The 16,230-nt window shown below is 34.8% G+C and overlaps 4 protein-coding genes across 6 annotated transcripts; 2 read left to right on the top strand and 2 right to left on the bottom strand.

Moving 5' to 3' along the window:
- Positions 1-619: 619 nt before the first annotated feature.
- On the top strand, positions 620-2,872 carry LOC110648799 (uncharacterized). Its single transcript, XM_021803156.2, has 2 exons — positions 620-1,369; positions 2,027-2,872. The coding sequence occupies exons 1-2, from the start codon at positions 755-757 to the stop codon at positions 2,384-2,386; spliced, it is 975 nt and encodes a 324-aa protein (XP_021658848.2). The 5' UTR covers positions 620-754; the 3' UTR covers positions 2,387-2,872.
- Positions 2,873-3,573: 701 nt separating this feature from the next.
- LOC110648795 (embryo-specific protein ATS3A) lies at positions 3,574-12,474 on the bottom strand. Of its 2 annotated transcripts, XM_058132152.1 has the most exons (5): positions 11,588-12,474; positions 11,365-11,472; positions 10,927-11,167; positions 4,322-4,357; positions 3,574-3,808 (listed from the first exon to the last, which is right to left on the bottom strand). In XM_058132152.1, exons 1-5 carry the CDS (start codon positions 11,711-11,713, stop codon positions 3,783-3,785), a joined length of 537 nt encoding a protein of 178 aa, XP_057988135.1. In that variant the 5' UTR covers positions 11,714-12,474; the 3' UTR covers positions 3,574-3,782. The 2 variants fall into 2 exon arrangements, with proteins under 2 accessions (XP_057988135.1, XP_021658845.2); XM_021803153.2 differs by lacking the exon at positions 3,574-3,808 and having other exon boundaries at positions 4,058-4,357.
- LOC110648796 (protein BUNDLE SHEATH DEFECTIVE 2, chloroplastic) lies at positions 4,842-10,673 on the top strand. Its single transcript, XM_021803154.2, has 5 exons — positions 4,842-5,088; positions 5,220-5,317; positions 6,214-6,277; positions 9,434-9,530; positions 10,400-10,673. The coding sequence occupies exons 1-5, from the start codon at positions 5,031-5,033 to the stop codon at positions 10,476-10,478; spliced, it is 396 nt and encodes a 131-aa protein (XP_021658846.1). The 5' UTR covers positions 4,842-5,030; the 3' UTR covers positions 10,479-10,673.
- A 121-nt stretch (positions 12,475-12,595) lies between the features above and the next one.
- LOC110648797 (heme oxygenase 1, chloroplastic) lies at positions 12,596-15,533 on the bottom strand. Of its 2 annotated transcripts, XM_021803155.2 has the most exons (5): positions 15,288-15,533; positions 14,712-15,195; positions 13,642-13,865; positions 13,134-13,241; positions 12,596-12,955 (listed from the first exon to the last, which is right to left on the bottom strand). In XM_021803155.2, exons 2-5 carry the CDS (start codon positions 15,160-15,162, stop codon positions 12,863-12,865), a joined length of 876 nt encoding a protein of 291 aa, XP_021658847.2. In that variant the 5' UTR covers positions 15,163-15,195; positions 15,288-15,533; the 3' UTR covers positions 12,596-12,862. The 2 variants fall into 2 exon arrangements, with proteins under 2 accessions (XP_021658847.2, XP_057988134.1); XM_058132151.1 differs by having other exon boundaries at positions 14,712-15,533.
- Positions 15,534-16,230: the final 697 nt, after the last annotated feature.

Below are 16,230 nucleotides of genomic sequence, written 5' to 3'. Positions count from 1 at the left end.
ATATGACAATTTTATATTTGAATTTTACATGTTAAATATCTGTTACTCGAATTTATTTATATAAATATATAATTAAATATAAAATATATAATTTTTATAATAATATTTATAATTTTTTATATTTTTTATTTTATATAAAATATAATTGAAATATTTTATGAAATTATTAAAATTTTAAAATATAAATTATTAATAAAATAATTTTTTTATATAAATTATTAATTAAAATATATAAAATTAAATGATTTTATATATTTTTAAATTTAATTAAAAATAAATTTTAATCAAATTTAAAACAAATTAAAATAAATTTAAGTTTAGATAAGATAAATTTATTACATAATCAAAATTTAAAATGCAATTTAAAAGAAAATTATATGTTTTTTATACTTAAAATATAAAAAATAAAATTCTAAATAATTATTAAAAAAAAAGTGCATGCGCATATAATAATTTTCCCAAATTCTTATCCGACAAGAACAGGATATGAAGATGAAAGTAGTAAATGACATTAATACCCCTATATTACAAACGTGGCAACTGTCAAGCCAAATTTAAGCAAGATCTGTGCACACTGGATTGAAGCTCTTAACTCTCCAACTGTATAATGGCCTCTTCCGTTGCTCAAAGCTCAATCTTTCTTCTTTTGAACTGAATCTCTCCGTCTTCAGATCCCATCATAATTTTCCAGGAAAAACATCAGAGTTTTCTCGAGAAATTCCACGTCGTTCTCTCAAACCGCTCCATATTTTTCATGGCGAATGCCTGGAAAAAAGAGAACAAACGCCCAAAACTTCTCTCGCCCAAGCCCCTTCTCCTTCTCCTCCTTACCCTCCCTCTTGTGTTCTTCTTATTCTTCTTCTTCTCTCGCTCACCATCAAATCTTAGCCTCTCTCTCTCTGTCTCAAAAATAATATCGCAAACACAAGCCGCTGTTTATCCAATCCCTCCCTTCGATTGCTTAAAATCCCCGCAAGCCCACCCAGTAGTTGCCAACATAGTAGAGAACCTCAAGTACCCATTTTTATACTCTCTCTCCGATTTTGGATCCTTGCCCGATAAACCTCACAAGAACATTGTGAGGTTGTTAAAAGGAAAGCCCTTTAGGAAGCCGGACATCTCCGCGACGATTCAGGAGCTGTTGGAAGGGACAAAGGGGAGAGATGGGTTGGTGGTGGATGTGGGCGCTAATGTAGGAATGGCTAGTTTTGCGGCTGCCGTTATGGGATATAGAGTGTTAGCTTTTGAGCCAGTTATTGAGAATTTGCAGAGGATTTGTGATGGGATTTGGTTTAATCGAGTTGGGGACTTGGTTACTGTTTTTGAAGCTGCTGTGTCTGATCGGATTGGGAATATCACTTTTTATAAGGTAATGATTTTTGTTCATTTTAGTGTTCTTGGTTTAATCAGATTATTGAAAAGCTTGCAGTTTATAAGAATGTCATGTTTAGTAGCTTCTGTTTGTAAGTTAAGAATATACGGTTGAGGTGCTGCTCTGTTAGAAGTCATTAAGTGCTAGTCTTCATCTATAATTAGAGATCAATGTTTATGTCTCTGATTTGAGTTAATAGTTTCTCAAACCTCAAAGCCAAGTGAAGGGTCTGTAAGATTGTCTTGGTTAGTACATTTGATAAGTTCACAGTGATTGAAATGCCACGGTTCATTGTGCCAGGTTGCACCTAGATAGTATGATGGATGATTCTGAGGCTAAGCCCTCACTGGAAATATGTGATTATGAAACTCTTTAGAAGGTGCATGCAGTATTGGCTAATGGATTTTTTTAAAATACTAAAACAACAATATGTTTGTAGTCTTGGTCTTTTATATCAGGATAAAACTTAAGTTTTGCAAGTTCAAGGTAACTTTTGTGCTTGTGATCCTTGTATTATTGATAATTTTCTCTCATTTGTTGGAGAAAGTTCATGGGGTTCTTCTCCAAAAACGGAAAAAAAAAAGTTAATTTGCATCATCCTATTCTATTTCTTGCATCTACTGTACTGATCATAATCTGCCTTTATGCCTCCAGCTGGTTGGCCGGCTTGACAATAGTGCGGTGTCAGCCACTGGTGCAAAGCTGGCATTCAAGTCCAATGAAGAAATAGCAGTTCAAGTAAGGACCATTCCTCTTGATGATCTGATTCCAGAGTCAGAGCCTGTGCTTCTACTCAAAATTGATGTTCAGGGATGGGAATATCATGTATTAAAAGGAGCCTCAAAGTTACTGTCAAGAAAGAAAGGTGAAGCTCCATACCTAATCTATGAGGAAGATGAGCGGTTGTTGCAAGCCAGCAACAGCAGTGCTAAAGAAATTCGTGATTTCCTCCAAACTGTGGGTTATCATCATTGCACCCAGCATGGCACAGATGCTCACTGCACTAAAGATTAATTAAGGTGATGAACTTTCCCATAGGAAACTGAACCTAACAGCAAGACTTCGCTTCCACTTTTTACTTTTTTGGGCAATGATCGAGGAAATTTGGCTGCTTTGCTTCAATACATATTATTTCATTCTTCTTGTTTCAGAGAAAGATATGTAAGGTATAATGAGCCAATGATATCACTGCTTCAAGAATTCATATAATCTTAGTTAATGGTGATTGGATCTTAGCTTTGCTTGTGGTGCAACTGGCAATGGAAAAGTCAAGTTAAAGGGAGCCATTCTCCAAACATACCGCTGCTTGAGTTCTCATTCTGGAACAAAAGTTGGTCAGCTTGATAGCCAGTAATCCATCATTCAGTTTAGTCGGGCTTGAATTTTCAAACTTATCAATTTGTACCTGGTGCTTTTTTGAATAAATTTTCCATGTATACAAAATTAATGCTGGTTAGATTTTATTTTATTTTAAACCAAAAGAGTTCATTGTTACGCGAACTGTTAAGTGCTATGGTAGGCTGGGGTAATCCTAGCGGAATGAGTTCTTATCCAATTGAATGAAGTGTTCTAGCAAGGAAACTGGCGGCTGAATCTTTTGCCATAATCAAATTATATTACTCCACTGACCAGTCAATATATTAGATGATCGATCATTTATAAGCCTGCGAAAGAGGGGTGTTGTCTTAAGGTCTCTAGCACCAAACTTAAGTTTCAGGTACTCCCTGCAGGCTTCATTGTTGTTTTAGATGCGAGGAACTGGTCTAATTGAGATTTCAAGCCTTCTTAACAAGAATAACACATGAACCATGATGTAAATTTTGCTATTACTTGCAATTAGCCGATATGATATACAGAAATGCACTGGCTAAAACTGGTACTGAATTCCACAATGTATCAAAAGATATATATGGATGATTGGATAGTACAGTCTACTGAATCAGTAGAAGCAACATATTTAATTCTGCAAGAAAAATCATCAGACGAGAAAGAGAACCTGCATCATTTGGAATCATTTACAGAGTTTACGAAATTATTTTTTTTTTTACAAAAATACCTTTAGTTGAAAATCAATATTAGAAGCTTCAACCAACATGTCCTAGAAAATAGGATAATAGTGCTTTTAAGGATTGTCATACCTCATTGAAGCACTGAATCTAATGAAGAACAAGCTAGATGCCACGTGTCACTGAGTTTGTATTCTGATGATATGCTTACAAAAATTACTGGGTAGAAGTGCACTTGTCCTTCAGTTTTTGTTTGAGTCTCTTTAAAGTATACCAGAAGAGAGGAAATTTGGCCACCATACTTCCCAATTCACAAATAGTAAGAATAAATAGGTTAGGTGGAGCACAGAAAGTACTTACTTCCAAAGATTTTTCCACCCACAAAGACATTTTCATCAGATTCCTCAAGCTGGTCTCCTATTTTGATTTCCTACAACCACCAATATCATATTCTTATGAGGCAAAATGAAGTCGTAAACGCAGTCTAATCAATAATTAACAGGAAATATATAAATTGTATGTCATTCTTTCTAAAAGTTCAAAGACAAATCAATGTTGCTGTTCTCTCTCTCTTCTGTGCCATTCCTGCCAAGCTGTGCAGAATATGAAAATAATCATGTAAAAGAAAAAAAAAATCAAGAACTGCAACAAATAGATGGAAACCCAGTAAGAGTTACTCCTAAGCACCTGGAAAAGTCATAATTAATCAATTACACAAAATTCGAATTGCCTGAGCTATGTTGCCCAAGAATAATCTGGCTTATCCAAAATTGCATGAGAAATGTACATGCTAGTGTGATTACTGTAAGCAACAGAAATGAAGTAAATATAGAAAGTAAAGAATTATAAATCACTGAGGCAATCACAACATATCTTCCATTGATTCTGCTAATTTCCTTGCTCAAGAAACTTTGATTATGTATTACTTTGCCATTGAACTCACTTTTCAAGTTCTCCACAAGTCCAGTCACTTCCTTATCTGCATTAAAAAGAAAAAAAGGGCAGCATTTCACTAGTTGTATAAAAAGGAAAAACAAAAGAGCTTATATAATTAAGAAGTAATTAAAATATATATTAATAGTATATTATATATTAACAATTACCTTTAATGCTTAAATGATAATTTAAATATAATTTTAATTGAAAATAATTATATAAAATTATTTTAAAAAATAAAATTTAAAATAAACTGTATTGAATTAAATTAATATTAAAAAATTAAAAATCAAATTCAATCGATATCATATCAAAATTTCAATTCGATTTGAATTGCTAAATAGATTTCCATTGACATTTTTCTGCTTTGTGCTTTTTAAAAATAATTTCCTTTTGTTTTTGAGAAAGCAGCTTCTGGCTTTCTGCAATTTAGAGTTAAATAATTTATTGACATCATTGCCCTTGGTTATTGAGGACGACGCTATCGGAAAGAGAAAGGGTATTTAAGTAAAATAGAAGGGAAAATCTGTCTTCTTTCTTGCAGTTGCAAACCAGCGGAGCCTTATCTGCTGGTAATTTATCTGCGTTCGTTGCCACCAACAACTGAACACGCACACAGAAACAGACTTTCGCTCTCTCTGACTCTTTAGTTAAGCTCCTCTTTTTCTGCTCAAAGATCACTTGAAGAAAGATCCCAGTTTGCATTTCTATTGAAAATGGTGAATACTATATGTTTGACCCCTGTTTGCTCTTCTCTCTCTCCTAACAAACCAGGTAACTCTCTCTCTCTCTCTTCCTTGCCAACTTCCCTTTCGTTCTTTCTCTCTCTCTCTCAATTGATATTTGGGTTTTCTTTGTTCTTTTCTTATGGTTTTTGACTGTATTTTATCTTTGGTGATTATTAGGAGTAGTTCTTGGGAATTCCGCTGCTGGGAAGGTTCTTAGGGTGAACAAAGTTTTCCAAACTTTCAAATATAGTAAATTTCAATCTTTGGAAGTTAAGGTGAGTGGTTGCTAGGAAAAGATTTATTTTAATCTCATCCGCTATATCTATATGCTTGTTGCTTGGTTTAGAAACGCTGCAATAGTTTACTAATGGGCGCTAGTACTTTTCTAACTCGCCACGCATTATGTTGTATGAGAAACCATTTATATTGCTATTTGAAAGTCACAAAGAGTTCTTAATTGATTGGATTAAAATATGTGGTAATTTATAGTGTGTGAATTAGCAAAATTAAGGAAGAAAACAACGAAGTAATTGGAGATGGATGGTAGGGATATGAATGACCATTCTGATAATCTTTGATGAAAATATCAGTGGTAATCGAAGAGGATGGTCAAAATCCAAATCTTAGACGCAAATTGATGTGGTGGAATGCTTATGAGACATGATCATTGATGCCTATGTATGATGTATCAAACCAGAGAAAACTTTGCTGATATAGTTTTTTTTTACCATATTTTAGTGTTCATTTCATGAGATGGCAATCTAAGATAGTATTTGCACTTTAGTGCATTTTTGGGGCAGTGGATTGGCAATGGTTAATGGCAAAAGTAGGTTACTGAACTAGTTGGCTGCAAGAAATATTATGCCCTTGCTAATGATGAATTCTGGGATCAAGTGGGCCCAATCATTGTAGAATAGAACTCTAGAGAAATGTTAGTGTTTCATGGAATACAATTTACCTTGTGTTTGAATGAGGGATTTACAATGTGGGATTTGAATTTGATAAAATTATAGATTTTTTTTTTTCAATTGATTAGACTCATGAATTTATATTAGACTCATAAATGTGGAAATCATCTTATTTGAGTGTGGAGTTGAAATGAAAGCTTGATATTCCTTTTTTCTCTTTTTCTGGTATATTTCCTTGGAAGTCACTTTTCTCTGTTTGACAGGCTACAGATAGTGGTAAAAGCACTAAACCAAATAGCTTAGTCTGTCCTGATTGTGATGGAAACGGTGAGCTCAAAGTCATTTACTGTATCTACTATTAACTTTTTTCACTCACACTTGTATCCTCTATTCATGTTTGAAGTTTGGCAATGGATGCCTTGCATTTATAATTTCAGGCTGTACATGGCCTTCAAGAACTTCTATATTCACATACTTCTTACAAATTCAACTTTGAATTCTCATTGTCTAGTTATGTCTTGCCTTTGTATTTTCAATATAGGAGTGCTGTTCTTAATTCCTACTGCTCTTTGCATGCATCAAACAAAGTTCTTTGATTTCTGAATCAGTTTTTGCTTTGCGCATAACATGTACATTTTGTTGATGCTAATCCCATGCAAACTAGGGACTCATTTGACAGTGTTTTTGACTTCTTGATGGAGTTTACTTGTAGTTATCATGCAGCAATGTAGTATTGCTAATAAATTCTCTGAACTGATTAGAGCTTTGAATTGCACCTGGCTAAATAAGGCAAATTGTGATACAAATAGATCTTTCCATGTTATCCAATATTTTCAGTGATTTGTATAAGATAATGTAGACATGGATCCTGTCATTTGTTTGCAATAATCCCACATGAGTTTTCTGTTACGCATAGCAGAGCTAGATATGGGAAAGGAAATAATAGGAATGGAGCTGTAGTTTTATGAGGAGGAGAGTAGAGTAGTTATTGTAAAGGAAGTCTTTGCTATATAAATAAGAGAAATGTTTTAGAGGAGATTCATTCCAAGAATCAATAAACAAGAATACTTTTCTCTCATCTCTTAATGTTCTCTTCTCTTCTCATCCAATTTATTTTTTTTCTCATCCAATCTATCTCTTTTCTCATCTATTTCTCTCTCTTTCTCTCCCTATTGCTTTGTTTCACTAAGTGTGCAGGCTGTTATGTAACAAATTGGTATCAGAGCCCTATTCTGAGCTGGGTTCACTTCCAATACTTCTTGCTAGAGTCACAAGCCTGAACAGATCAATGGGAGTATTCCAAAATTCCTGGTTTCTTTATGCTATTTTCTCTCTCTCTTCTTTCCCTCCAAATTCTTCTTTCTCCTCCTCTGAAATTTCTTCCTTCTTTCCTTGAAAATTCTTCCTTTTCTCACCTCCATTTCTTCTTCTTCTTTCTTTCTTGAAATTCTTGAATCAAATTCTTTCTTCTTCTGTTACTTTCCGGTTCTTTCTTCTATTCCCCTCTTTCATTTCTCATTTCCAGCATTTGAAGAAACCCATTTCTTGAAATTCTTGAAATACTGTTCTTCCTCCACCTTGTCTCTAATTTTTTTTTTTTTTTTTTTTTTTTTAGAACCAGATTTTTCCTAAATTCCAGAAAATTTGAAAAGAAAAAAAAGATTTTTTTTCCCCATCTTAAGAGCTACCTTATTCCTTTTCCCTCTATCAAATTCTTCTCAATCTCTCTATTTTCAATTTCTGCACTATTAGGGTTTCTTTTCTCTATTCCTTCTTGAAATCCTTATTTTTACCTCAACTTCTATTCCCCTGTTTTTTGTTCTTTTCACAGGTTTTTCTTCTTCCTTTCTTTGTAATTTTCTTCCAATTCCAATAGCAGTTCCATGTTCGGAATCCCTGCTTCAGGTCTGATTTTCTTTTAATATTTTCTTCCTCAAATTTTCCTAGAAATAAAATACACTCAGAGCATCAAACCATGGACGTACAATTTTGGGAACAAAAGGATCTCAAGGGAATGTTAGAAGTTTTTGAAAGAAGAGTAACAAAACGCTTAGAGGAGTTGCTGTATCAAAGATGGCAAAAATTGGATAAATTGTTAGAAGAGCAAATAGAAAGGCCAAAATCGTTACCCAAGAATTCTTGGAGCAATGGCAGTGATAGGGTATTGCTGAATCAAAATGCAGAGACGAGAGATTTTGATGTTAAGGAGGAGACTGACCTTCTTGATGACTCAGCATTTCTTCATGGTGATAGAGAAAAGGAAGAGGTTGATATTTTTGGTGATGGAGAAGCGGAAAAGGTTGATATTATTGATGGAGAGGAGATTGTCCTAGATCAATTAGATTCAATTCAAAATGAAAATATGGTTGCTGAGGATCAAGACGACATACCTGTTGAAGTTCAGAAAGTAACAATTCATCCACAGCTGGGATTAGAAGAAAAATACGAAGATCATTTTAGTGCTGCGATGGAGTAAGATTTTATTGTTGATATGTCTAGTATAGGTGAGATATATGAGGACGGTAATGATGGGCAACTAGAGTTTGCAATGGGGAAAATGGGAGCTGAATCTGATGTAATTGCACAATTCATTCACAAAATTGAACTGATTGCTGTAGAACTTCTTAGGAATATTTTTGAAAAAAAGAAACATAAAGGTGTTTCAAAAAGTGTGGGTGTTGGAAGCAAGTGGCAGTATTTGGGGAGCAAAGATGGTAAATTTAGCTGTTTTACTCTTATCAGTCTCATGGAAGATAAATGGGAAATATCAAGAAGGGAAAGGAAAAAAATGAAACCACCAAATGGTATTGTGATCTTAAAGGAACAAACATGGGAAATTGGGAGAAGAGAAAGGAAGAAAATTAACTCTTTGTCACTTAAGTGTTCATACTTTCAGCTGAAGAGAAGGATGTAGCTGAAACTTCTAGCCATTTTATTTTTTTTTTTTTGGGCCATTCAATTCAAATTTCCAACTGCAAACGAGGAAGTACCTGCAATTTTCAGTTCATATTTCCTGAATTTTCACATTCGTGGGGACAAGAATGTGCTCATGGGGGGAGGTATTGTTACGCATAGCAGAGCTAGATATGGGAAAGGAAATAATAGGAATGGAGCTGTAGTTGTATGAGGAGAGTAGAGTAGTTACTGTAAAGGAAGTCTTTGCTATATAAATAAGAGAAATGTTTTAGAGGAGATTCATTCCAAGAATCAATAAACAAGAATACTTTTCTCTCATCTCTTAATGTTCTCTTCTCTTCTCATCCAATTTATTTTTTTTCTCATCCAATCTATCTCTTTTCTCATCTATTTCTCTCTCTTTCTCTCCCTATTGCTTTGTTTCACTAAGTGTGCACGCTGTTATGTAACATTTTCTTCCAGGCATCATTTTAAACTATTTGATTCAGAATTTTATTCTTCCTTGTTAAAACCATTAAGAGAGGATTTGAGCTCACTGAGATTTGTATATCCCTGTCAAAATATTAGGTGCTATATTGTGTTCCCAATGCAAAGGAACAGGAGTCAATTCTGTTGACCACTTCAATGGACAGTTTAAGGCCGGTGGATTATGCTGGCTCTGCAGGTACTAGCAGCAATTTTTCTTTGCACCCTTCACTGTTAGTTATTTAGTGTTAGAACAGCATATAAAATACTAGTGCTAGTATTATGTTTCAATCAGTCCGTGAAGAAGTAATTCATTTGAAAATTTGTCTTGGAAACACATCATTGCCATTGTTAATATGAAATTAAACATGCTTTTGAAATCAATTATTATTCAAGTTTGATCACTTGATTATTTTTCTTTTCTTTTCCCTGCATTCTCTTGATTATCATTCTCTAAATTCTGCGTCATTTTTCAATATAAAACCCCAAGACACATTCTTACCTTTCTAGTTCTTGGATTTTGTGCACAGATGTCAAACCATACTGCTAGATTGGGCATTATAGGAAACTCCATAACTTTTTTGTGTTTTATTTGAACAAATGTTGGCAACATAAAATAGTTTCTGATGAAGAGATTTGACACGTGCTTTATCTAGTCTGAGGCTCTGAGCAACAGCCGGACCGAAACCAGCCTGAATTGAACTGACTGGTCCTGTTTGGTTCCAGGTCAAATTTGGTTTTCCCTTCTAAAAAATATGGAAAAAAATTTTGACTGTCAGATTTGATCAAAACTGGTCTGAACCAGGATCCCTGTGGTCTGGTCCCAGTCCCCTTAAACTGCTGAACCAGACCACAGGCAACCCTAGCTGTATCCCTCCTCCTGGATGGAGAAAAAAAAAAAAAAACTCAAATTTTAGCATGCTTTAGAGATCTGAATTCCCTCCTTTATGTCTTATTCTTCTTATTGTTCTTTCTTAGTGCTGAATCACTATCAAATTTCTGCCCTGGCTTTTTTTTGAGGGAAATTGACACAAATCTGCTTCCATCTGTGCTACTATTTCCTTGCAGAGGTAAAAGGGACATTCTGTGTGGAAGTTGTAATGGAGCTGGCTTTATTGGTGGATTCATGAGCACTTTTGATGATTAGAGTCTTGTAAGCACTGAATCTTCACCAAGTTGCCAATCCTCAAAACTACACATCCTAACATTTTTCTATCTGTTTTGCTTTGTGTCATATGAAGAAATGCTTGTTGGCTTGAAATTTTTGTACTTTTTACTATGGGCTACAGAATTTCCCTGTGCTACTTGCAGGTGAAATAAAAACTGGAGGAAATCCTTACTACTTTGGGTCTTTTGTTAATTTGTAACAACAAAATACTTTATCCTAAAACAAAAAAAAGAAAATCCTAACTTTGATCTTATTCCAATAAATCACTATTGTCAAGTTTTTGTGAAGATTTAAGCAAAATTTTTTTTATGCTAAAAACTAAAGCAATGATCATCTAATGATCAGATTATTTCACCACAAAAATCACACTCCAATAAGTACAATCTTTGTATTGTCATCATCTAAATAATTGCAAAGAGGGACTAACCAGAACACAGATTAAACCCGTACCACACTCCATTTGGAAGGAATGTGTTATAATAGAAATTAACAGTCTTCGTATATCGACCGTAGATCTTCACACTCTCGGGTTTCCAGCCGTCCGATCCACTCCTAAGCAGGTATAGATAACAAATATCGTATGCGCATGGTCCATTTATCTGGAACGTATCTGTGGAACACCTTTCAAACGTCCCTGAAGATGGATCATCAAGCCTCTTCACGTACACCTAAAGATCATATTCATAGGTTTAAAAAAGAAATCGATAGATACCCATTAACTATAATCCATCCTTCTTTAATGTGTTGTTCTTTGATCTTTATGTTGTCTCTTTCTGATTGCCAAGAACTGGCCATGAGAACAGACCAGGAAAGAAATTGCTTGAGTTTTGATCGTGTTTAATATATGTTCAATTTCCGTACTAACCTCGTTGCCATAGGAATCACCAAATGCGAGACTGATTTTGTCTCTGGTGTAAGATGAAGAGGAGCAGCTTGTCTTGATGGTAACTGTGTACGGACAGCTCTTCGCAGCCTGATTAAATATTCCAAATTTTACATGGAAAAATAAAAATAACAACTGATCAAATTCTTTTTCATTAGTTTGATTCAAGATCTTGCTGAAATAAGCTAATTTTTAGAGGAAATACCTGAATGATTTTGGGGTTGAAGGATTTGAGGACATGGGGCTGTGGAGGAAACGAGAAAGATCTAGCAGGTGAGAAAATTATGGAGAAGAAGACAAAGATAAGAAGATATGAGAGTAGTTTGACCATTTTCTTTGCTGTAATCTGTGACTCCGGTGAGAGGAGTAGGTTTATCTACCAACACTGATTCATAACGTGATAAGTTGGGATGAGTTGGGAAATAAATAGACAGGTGAGATTTTCCAAATAGAGGTGATAAAACATACTAATCTAGAGTCATTGGCCCATCATGCCACCAGTGATTTTGTTCAGAGGGAGAGACTATTAACTCCATTGGTCCACGTAAAACTGAGCTTGTCTATGTACGAGTTCAATAAAAATAACCTCACTCCATCCTATAATGCATATCCAATTCCGAAGCCCCTTTCAGATTGGCGGTTGGGGCAATAGTTTAACAGAGGCGACAAATATAGCAAGGAAGCATGTCCCTTTGAATGGTATGGCGTGGAAATTAGGACATACTAGTGCATTTAAGTGCTGCCAACTAGGGCCAACCCCAAAATAAGAAAATACTGTCTTACCGGCTTCAAGCACATGATGTTGATATGATAACCATACAGGCAGCTATACAAGAGATCGCCCGTATGCAGTTGATGATTCAATTTTCCGTTATGCTTCCCCACAGGGCAAATAATATGAAGGAAAATAAAAATTACTTGCTCTCTCGTCATGTCTCCTGGTGCAACCTGCTCAAGTATCATGTGATAAACCCTTAAGCAAGCCCCACACTATAATCCTTGTACTGATTTAGCCTGTACCAAATCAAGACCTCTGAATTTCGCAAACTCTGTTCCTAGCAGTAGATCATTTACCTCAGCATACACCAATATAATCTACTCAATCCATAACTGAAGCCAGCCTGCCCCAATTTTCAAGGACTTCGTAGCAAATAAAGTAAGATGCCATAGATGGTTTCTTTCCCTTCTCAAATGCAAACCATTCACACAACAATTCTCGGGCAAAATAATGGAAATTCAATAATGAGTGGATGCACTTTAGTGACTAAAATATTAATAAAAGGTCTGCCACATTACCATAATGGCTTGGTCAAATCAAAGTTCATATTCCTAATGTATTCATATGTTGGATGAAGTTCTAATGTACTAGAACAGCAGTTTCATTTCATTGAAGAATACTGCTTGTTTTCAATGTAAACATGAATACTTAGGCCTACGCATCGTTCCGCAACATTACAAGGAGATCAAGGAACTATGCACATCATGATAATATTAGACGGAGGATTTCCCCTGAATATTTGAATGACTTTTCAGTTTCTTCCAAACAATAGTTCTTCTCCTCTCTAGTCCAGCTCTGAGCAATCACATAAACAAGTAAATGTACGTGTTAACAGGCTGTAAAATGAGGAACAAAATATATCATAAAGATAATGTATCCTATTCTTACAATTTATTTCTCATAATTATGAGGTTAGGTTAAAAGTCGAAACAAATTAACGAGAGGATCTCATAAAAGTAGCAAGAGAATTTACCTCAGCAACTTTATTCAACTTGTCCCTAACATTCTGCAATAGTTGGGAAAGGTCACCATCCCATTTATAGAACTCCAATTCCTTTTTGTTAAGTATCTTCTCAGAAACCTAACACAAAAAAAAAAGGGGAAAGAAAAAATGTGAGTAGGGTCCCTCACAAACTAAGATATCATTGATATTACCCATCAAAGAGACCACTGAATTATGTCTATATAACTGCAGGAAGGCATGCCCTTTGGGTAAAAAGATGCCTTCCCAATTCATTAGAGAAACCCAGATGTCTTGTTAACAAGAACTTCTCTTAAATAGATTTAAATAAAACTTAAGGCACATCAATATTAGCGTAGCATTGTTTATTTGAAGAGAGAAGGGAGCTTAAAAGTTCACTTATGTTGCTAAGTAATAAGGTCACAAACCAAATAAACCCAGTGCTCAAGCATTGAGCTGCAACTTGAGTCTTACACCTCCATCATGAAATGTGAAAATTTTTATGTTAATATTTGTTTACCTTCTTCCCAATCATTCTACCACCAGCAGTGTGGGCAAAATATATATTGTAGAAGTGGCAAATAAAAGCTTGAGGGTCCTTCTCTGATAATTCCTTTAGACACTGTGCATAATTGGTACCAGGAGAAGAAGGCTCTGGAATGGCATAGCCTTGTTTTTTGAACCACTCCAAATCTTTTGCCAGCTTTTCCGATCTTTCCAATCCAGTGTTTTTGAACTCAGCATCTATAGGAAAGGAACGAAATTTTCATGAGAGAAAGTAGATACACATACTGCAAATCGCAGGCCCTCAATGCAGGCACAAAGATATACAGATTACAGAATGCAAGACTAGGTGATCCACAAGAACCTGTAGCAAGCATATCGACATTTAACCAACCAAGATCTAATAGAATGAAATTGCTACCTTCAAGAATTAAAAGCAAAAAAAACAAGAAAATTGAAAGACCAGCAAAATCAGTGCTACCCAGGAATGTGCAAATGTGGAGATCATAAAAGCAAAAATATGTCCAGATGTTTTTGAATGATTGTGGACATTTAACTAAAATGAACAAATATATGTCCATGAATTTCATTTTTAACATTGCCATATTGGACAGATCTACATCAGGGGAAAAATAAAACTAGGATGAAAGCACATCTTTGAACCCATATTGCATAAGGAACACCAAACCGCAAAAACCAAAGTCTTGGTAAAGCTAGATAAGAATCTATGGTCTACCACAACCAAGCCAAACCCCACTCTTAGCAGTATCACAGAAGCAGCTGTACAACGAAACATTACGTTTATTTGCTTTATGAGGGACATTTAAATGGATTAGAATTTCCCAATTCCAACAGAGGCACATACCAAAACAGAAGGCCGATTTCATACATCAAGATAAGCTCCACAGGGACAAAGCAAACTATTGCTAAACCAATAATTGCAAAACAGAAGTTGCAATAACACAATCCATTGTGCAATCCAAGACACGTCATCCAACAAAACCTGACCAAATAAATCATCCAAGAAACCACTAACACAACCAAAACAGACCGATTTAACAAGAGAGTATCAAGCAAATTACTCACAAAAAGGATAAGCCGGCTTCTCAACAATGGATTCAAGAGTATCATAAACCAACTTGCTATCCACCAAAAACCTCAAGTACCCCTCAACAGAAGGCTCCCATTTGGGGACAGCCTGCTCCTCTGGCTTCTCAACCTCCTTCTCCCCTTCTTTAGCCTGCTCCCTGGTATGCAACTTCATCGCTACAAACCTCATCTCCTCCACAAACCCCTTAGCCTCTCCTGGGTAGCGCTTTTTAGGCTTCTCCGCAGTGGTGGCGGAAACAACAGCAGCAGCTTTCATGGGCATATTCACAATTCTCAGAGAGAGAGGGAATTGAAACTGAAAAGAAACTCTTTTGGGTATAAAAATGGATTGGAAATTATCAGTCGAAAGAGAGTGACATGGGGAAACTTGGAAGTGGGTTTTGTTAAATAAAGATTGGGATTGAGTGATTGGATTAAGAGAAACCATTTTGTCGACACAGAGCTAGAAAATAGTTGAACCCTAAAAAAAAAGAGTATAGAATTGGATAGAGAAAGAGTATACGTCACCCTTAGAATGAAAGAAGAATAAGAAAACACACGAAGAAAAAATACCAGTGATAAAGAAAGTGTTGCAAGTGTATTTGGCTTGTAATAGCAGCTAAAGTAGGCTTGAAGACAAAGCGAGTGCTTAAACTAATGGAAGAAAGAGAATAAATAATCGAGTATGGGCAATGGGATTCCTGTTTCTTGCGTTTTTATCATTGAAAATGGAGTTTTTATAGGTTATCTAGCGCTCGATGATGTGCAAGAAATTGATGATGACGATGATTATTTGGTTACTGTTTATTGAGGAAGAGTTTTGATGTTGAATTCGTTTATTGATGATTATAGGGTGATGCGCTATGCGGCGTCGTTTGGGTATCTGCGGACAGTAATGCGCGGTGGTTCGTGTTCGAAACAAACGTGCCGTGGAGAATTGTGGAAAAAGAAAACAAAACAATCAGACACGATTTCCAACGACGGTGCGTTTGCTCCGAGATATGCGATTTTTTTTTTCCGGAAAAATTGCACTGTAGCCTTTTTAAGTATCGAAGGTATATATTTTATTTTATTATAATTAAAGATAAAATTTTAATTTTATTAGTATTTTAAGAATAAATTATTAATAATATTAAATGACAATAGGTAAATAATTAAGAGGGGGAGGGGAGAGAGGCAAAAAGAGGGAGAGAAGTACAGAAGAGTTACTTTTTTTCTCTCTCTTCATATTTTTAATTCTCTCCTTATCTTGTTTTTCTTTCTACTTTTTCTCTCTTTTATTATTCTTTTTATTTCATATATTTTTAAAATTTTTATATTTTTAATATTTAAAATTTAAAATTTTTATCTTTTTATATTTAAATTATAAAATAAATAATACCATAAAAATTTTTAGGATGATGATGATATTATTATATTATATCAGTGTCATGTCATATATATCATTATACCACATTAATATCACATTATATATAAATTTTACATTATTATATTATGTCAATATTATTTAACATTA

Source organism: Hevea brasiliensis, chromosome 13 (genome assembly GCF_030052815.1).
Source record: "Hevea brasiliensis isolate MT/VB/25A 57/8 chromosome 13, ASM3005281v1, whole genome shotgun sequence".
Taxonomy (NCBI): domain Eukaryota; kingdom Viridiplantae; phylum Streptophyta; class Magnoliopsida; order Malpighiales; family Euphorbiaceae; genus Hevea; species Hevea brasiliensis.
Note: the sequence above shows the minus strand (reverse complement) of the source record. Positions and strands in the feature narration are given on the sequence as shown.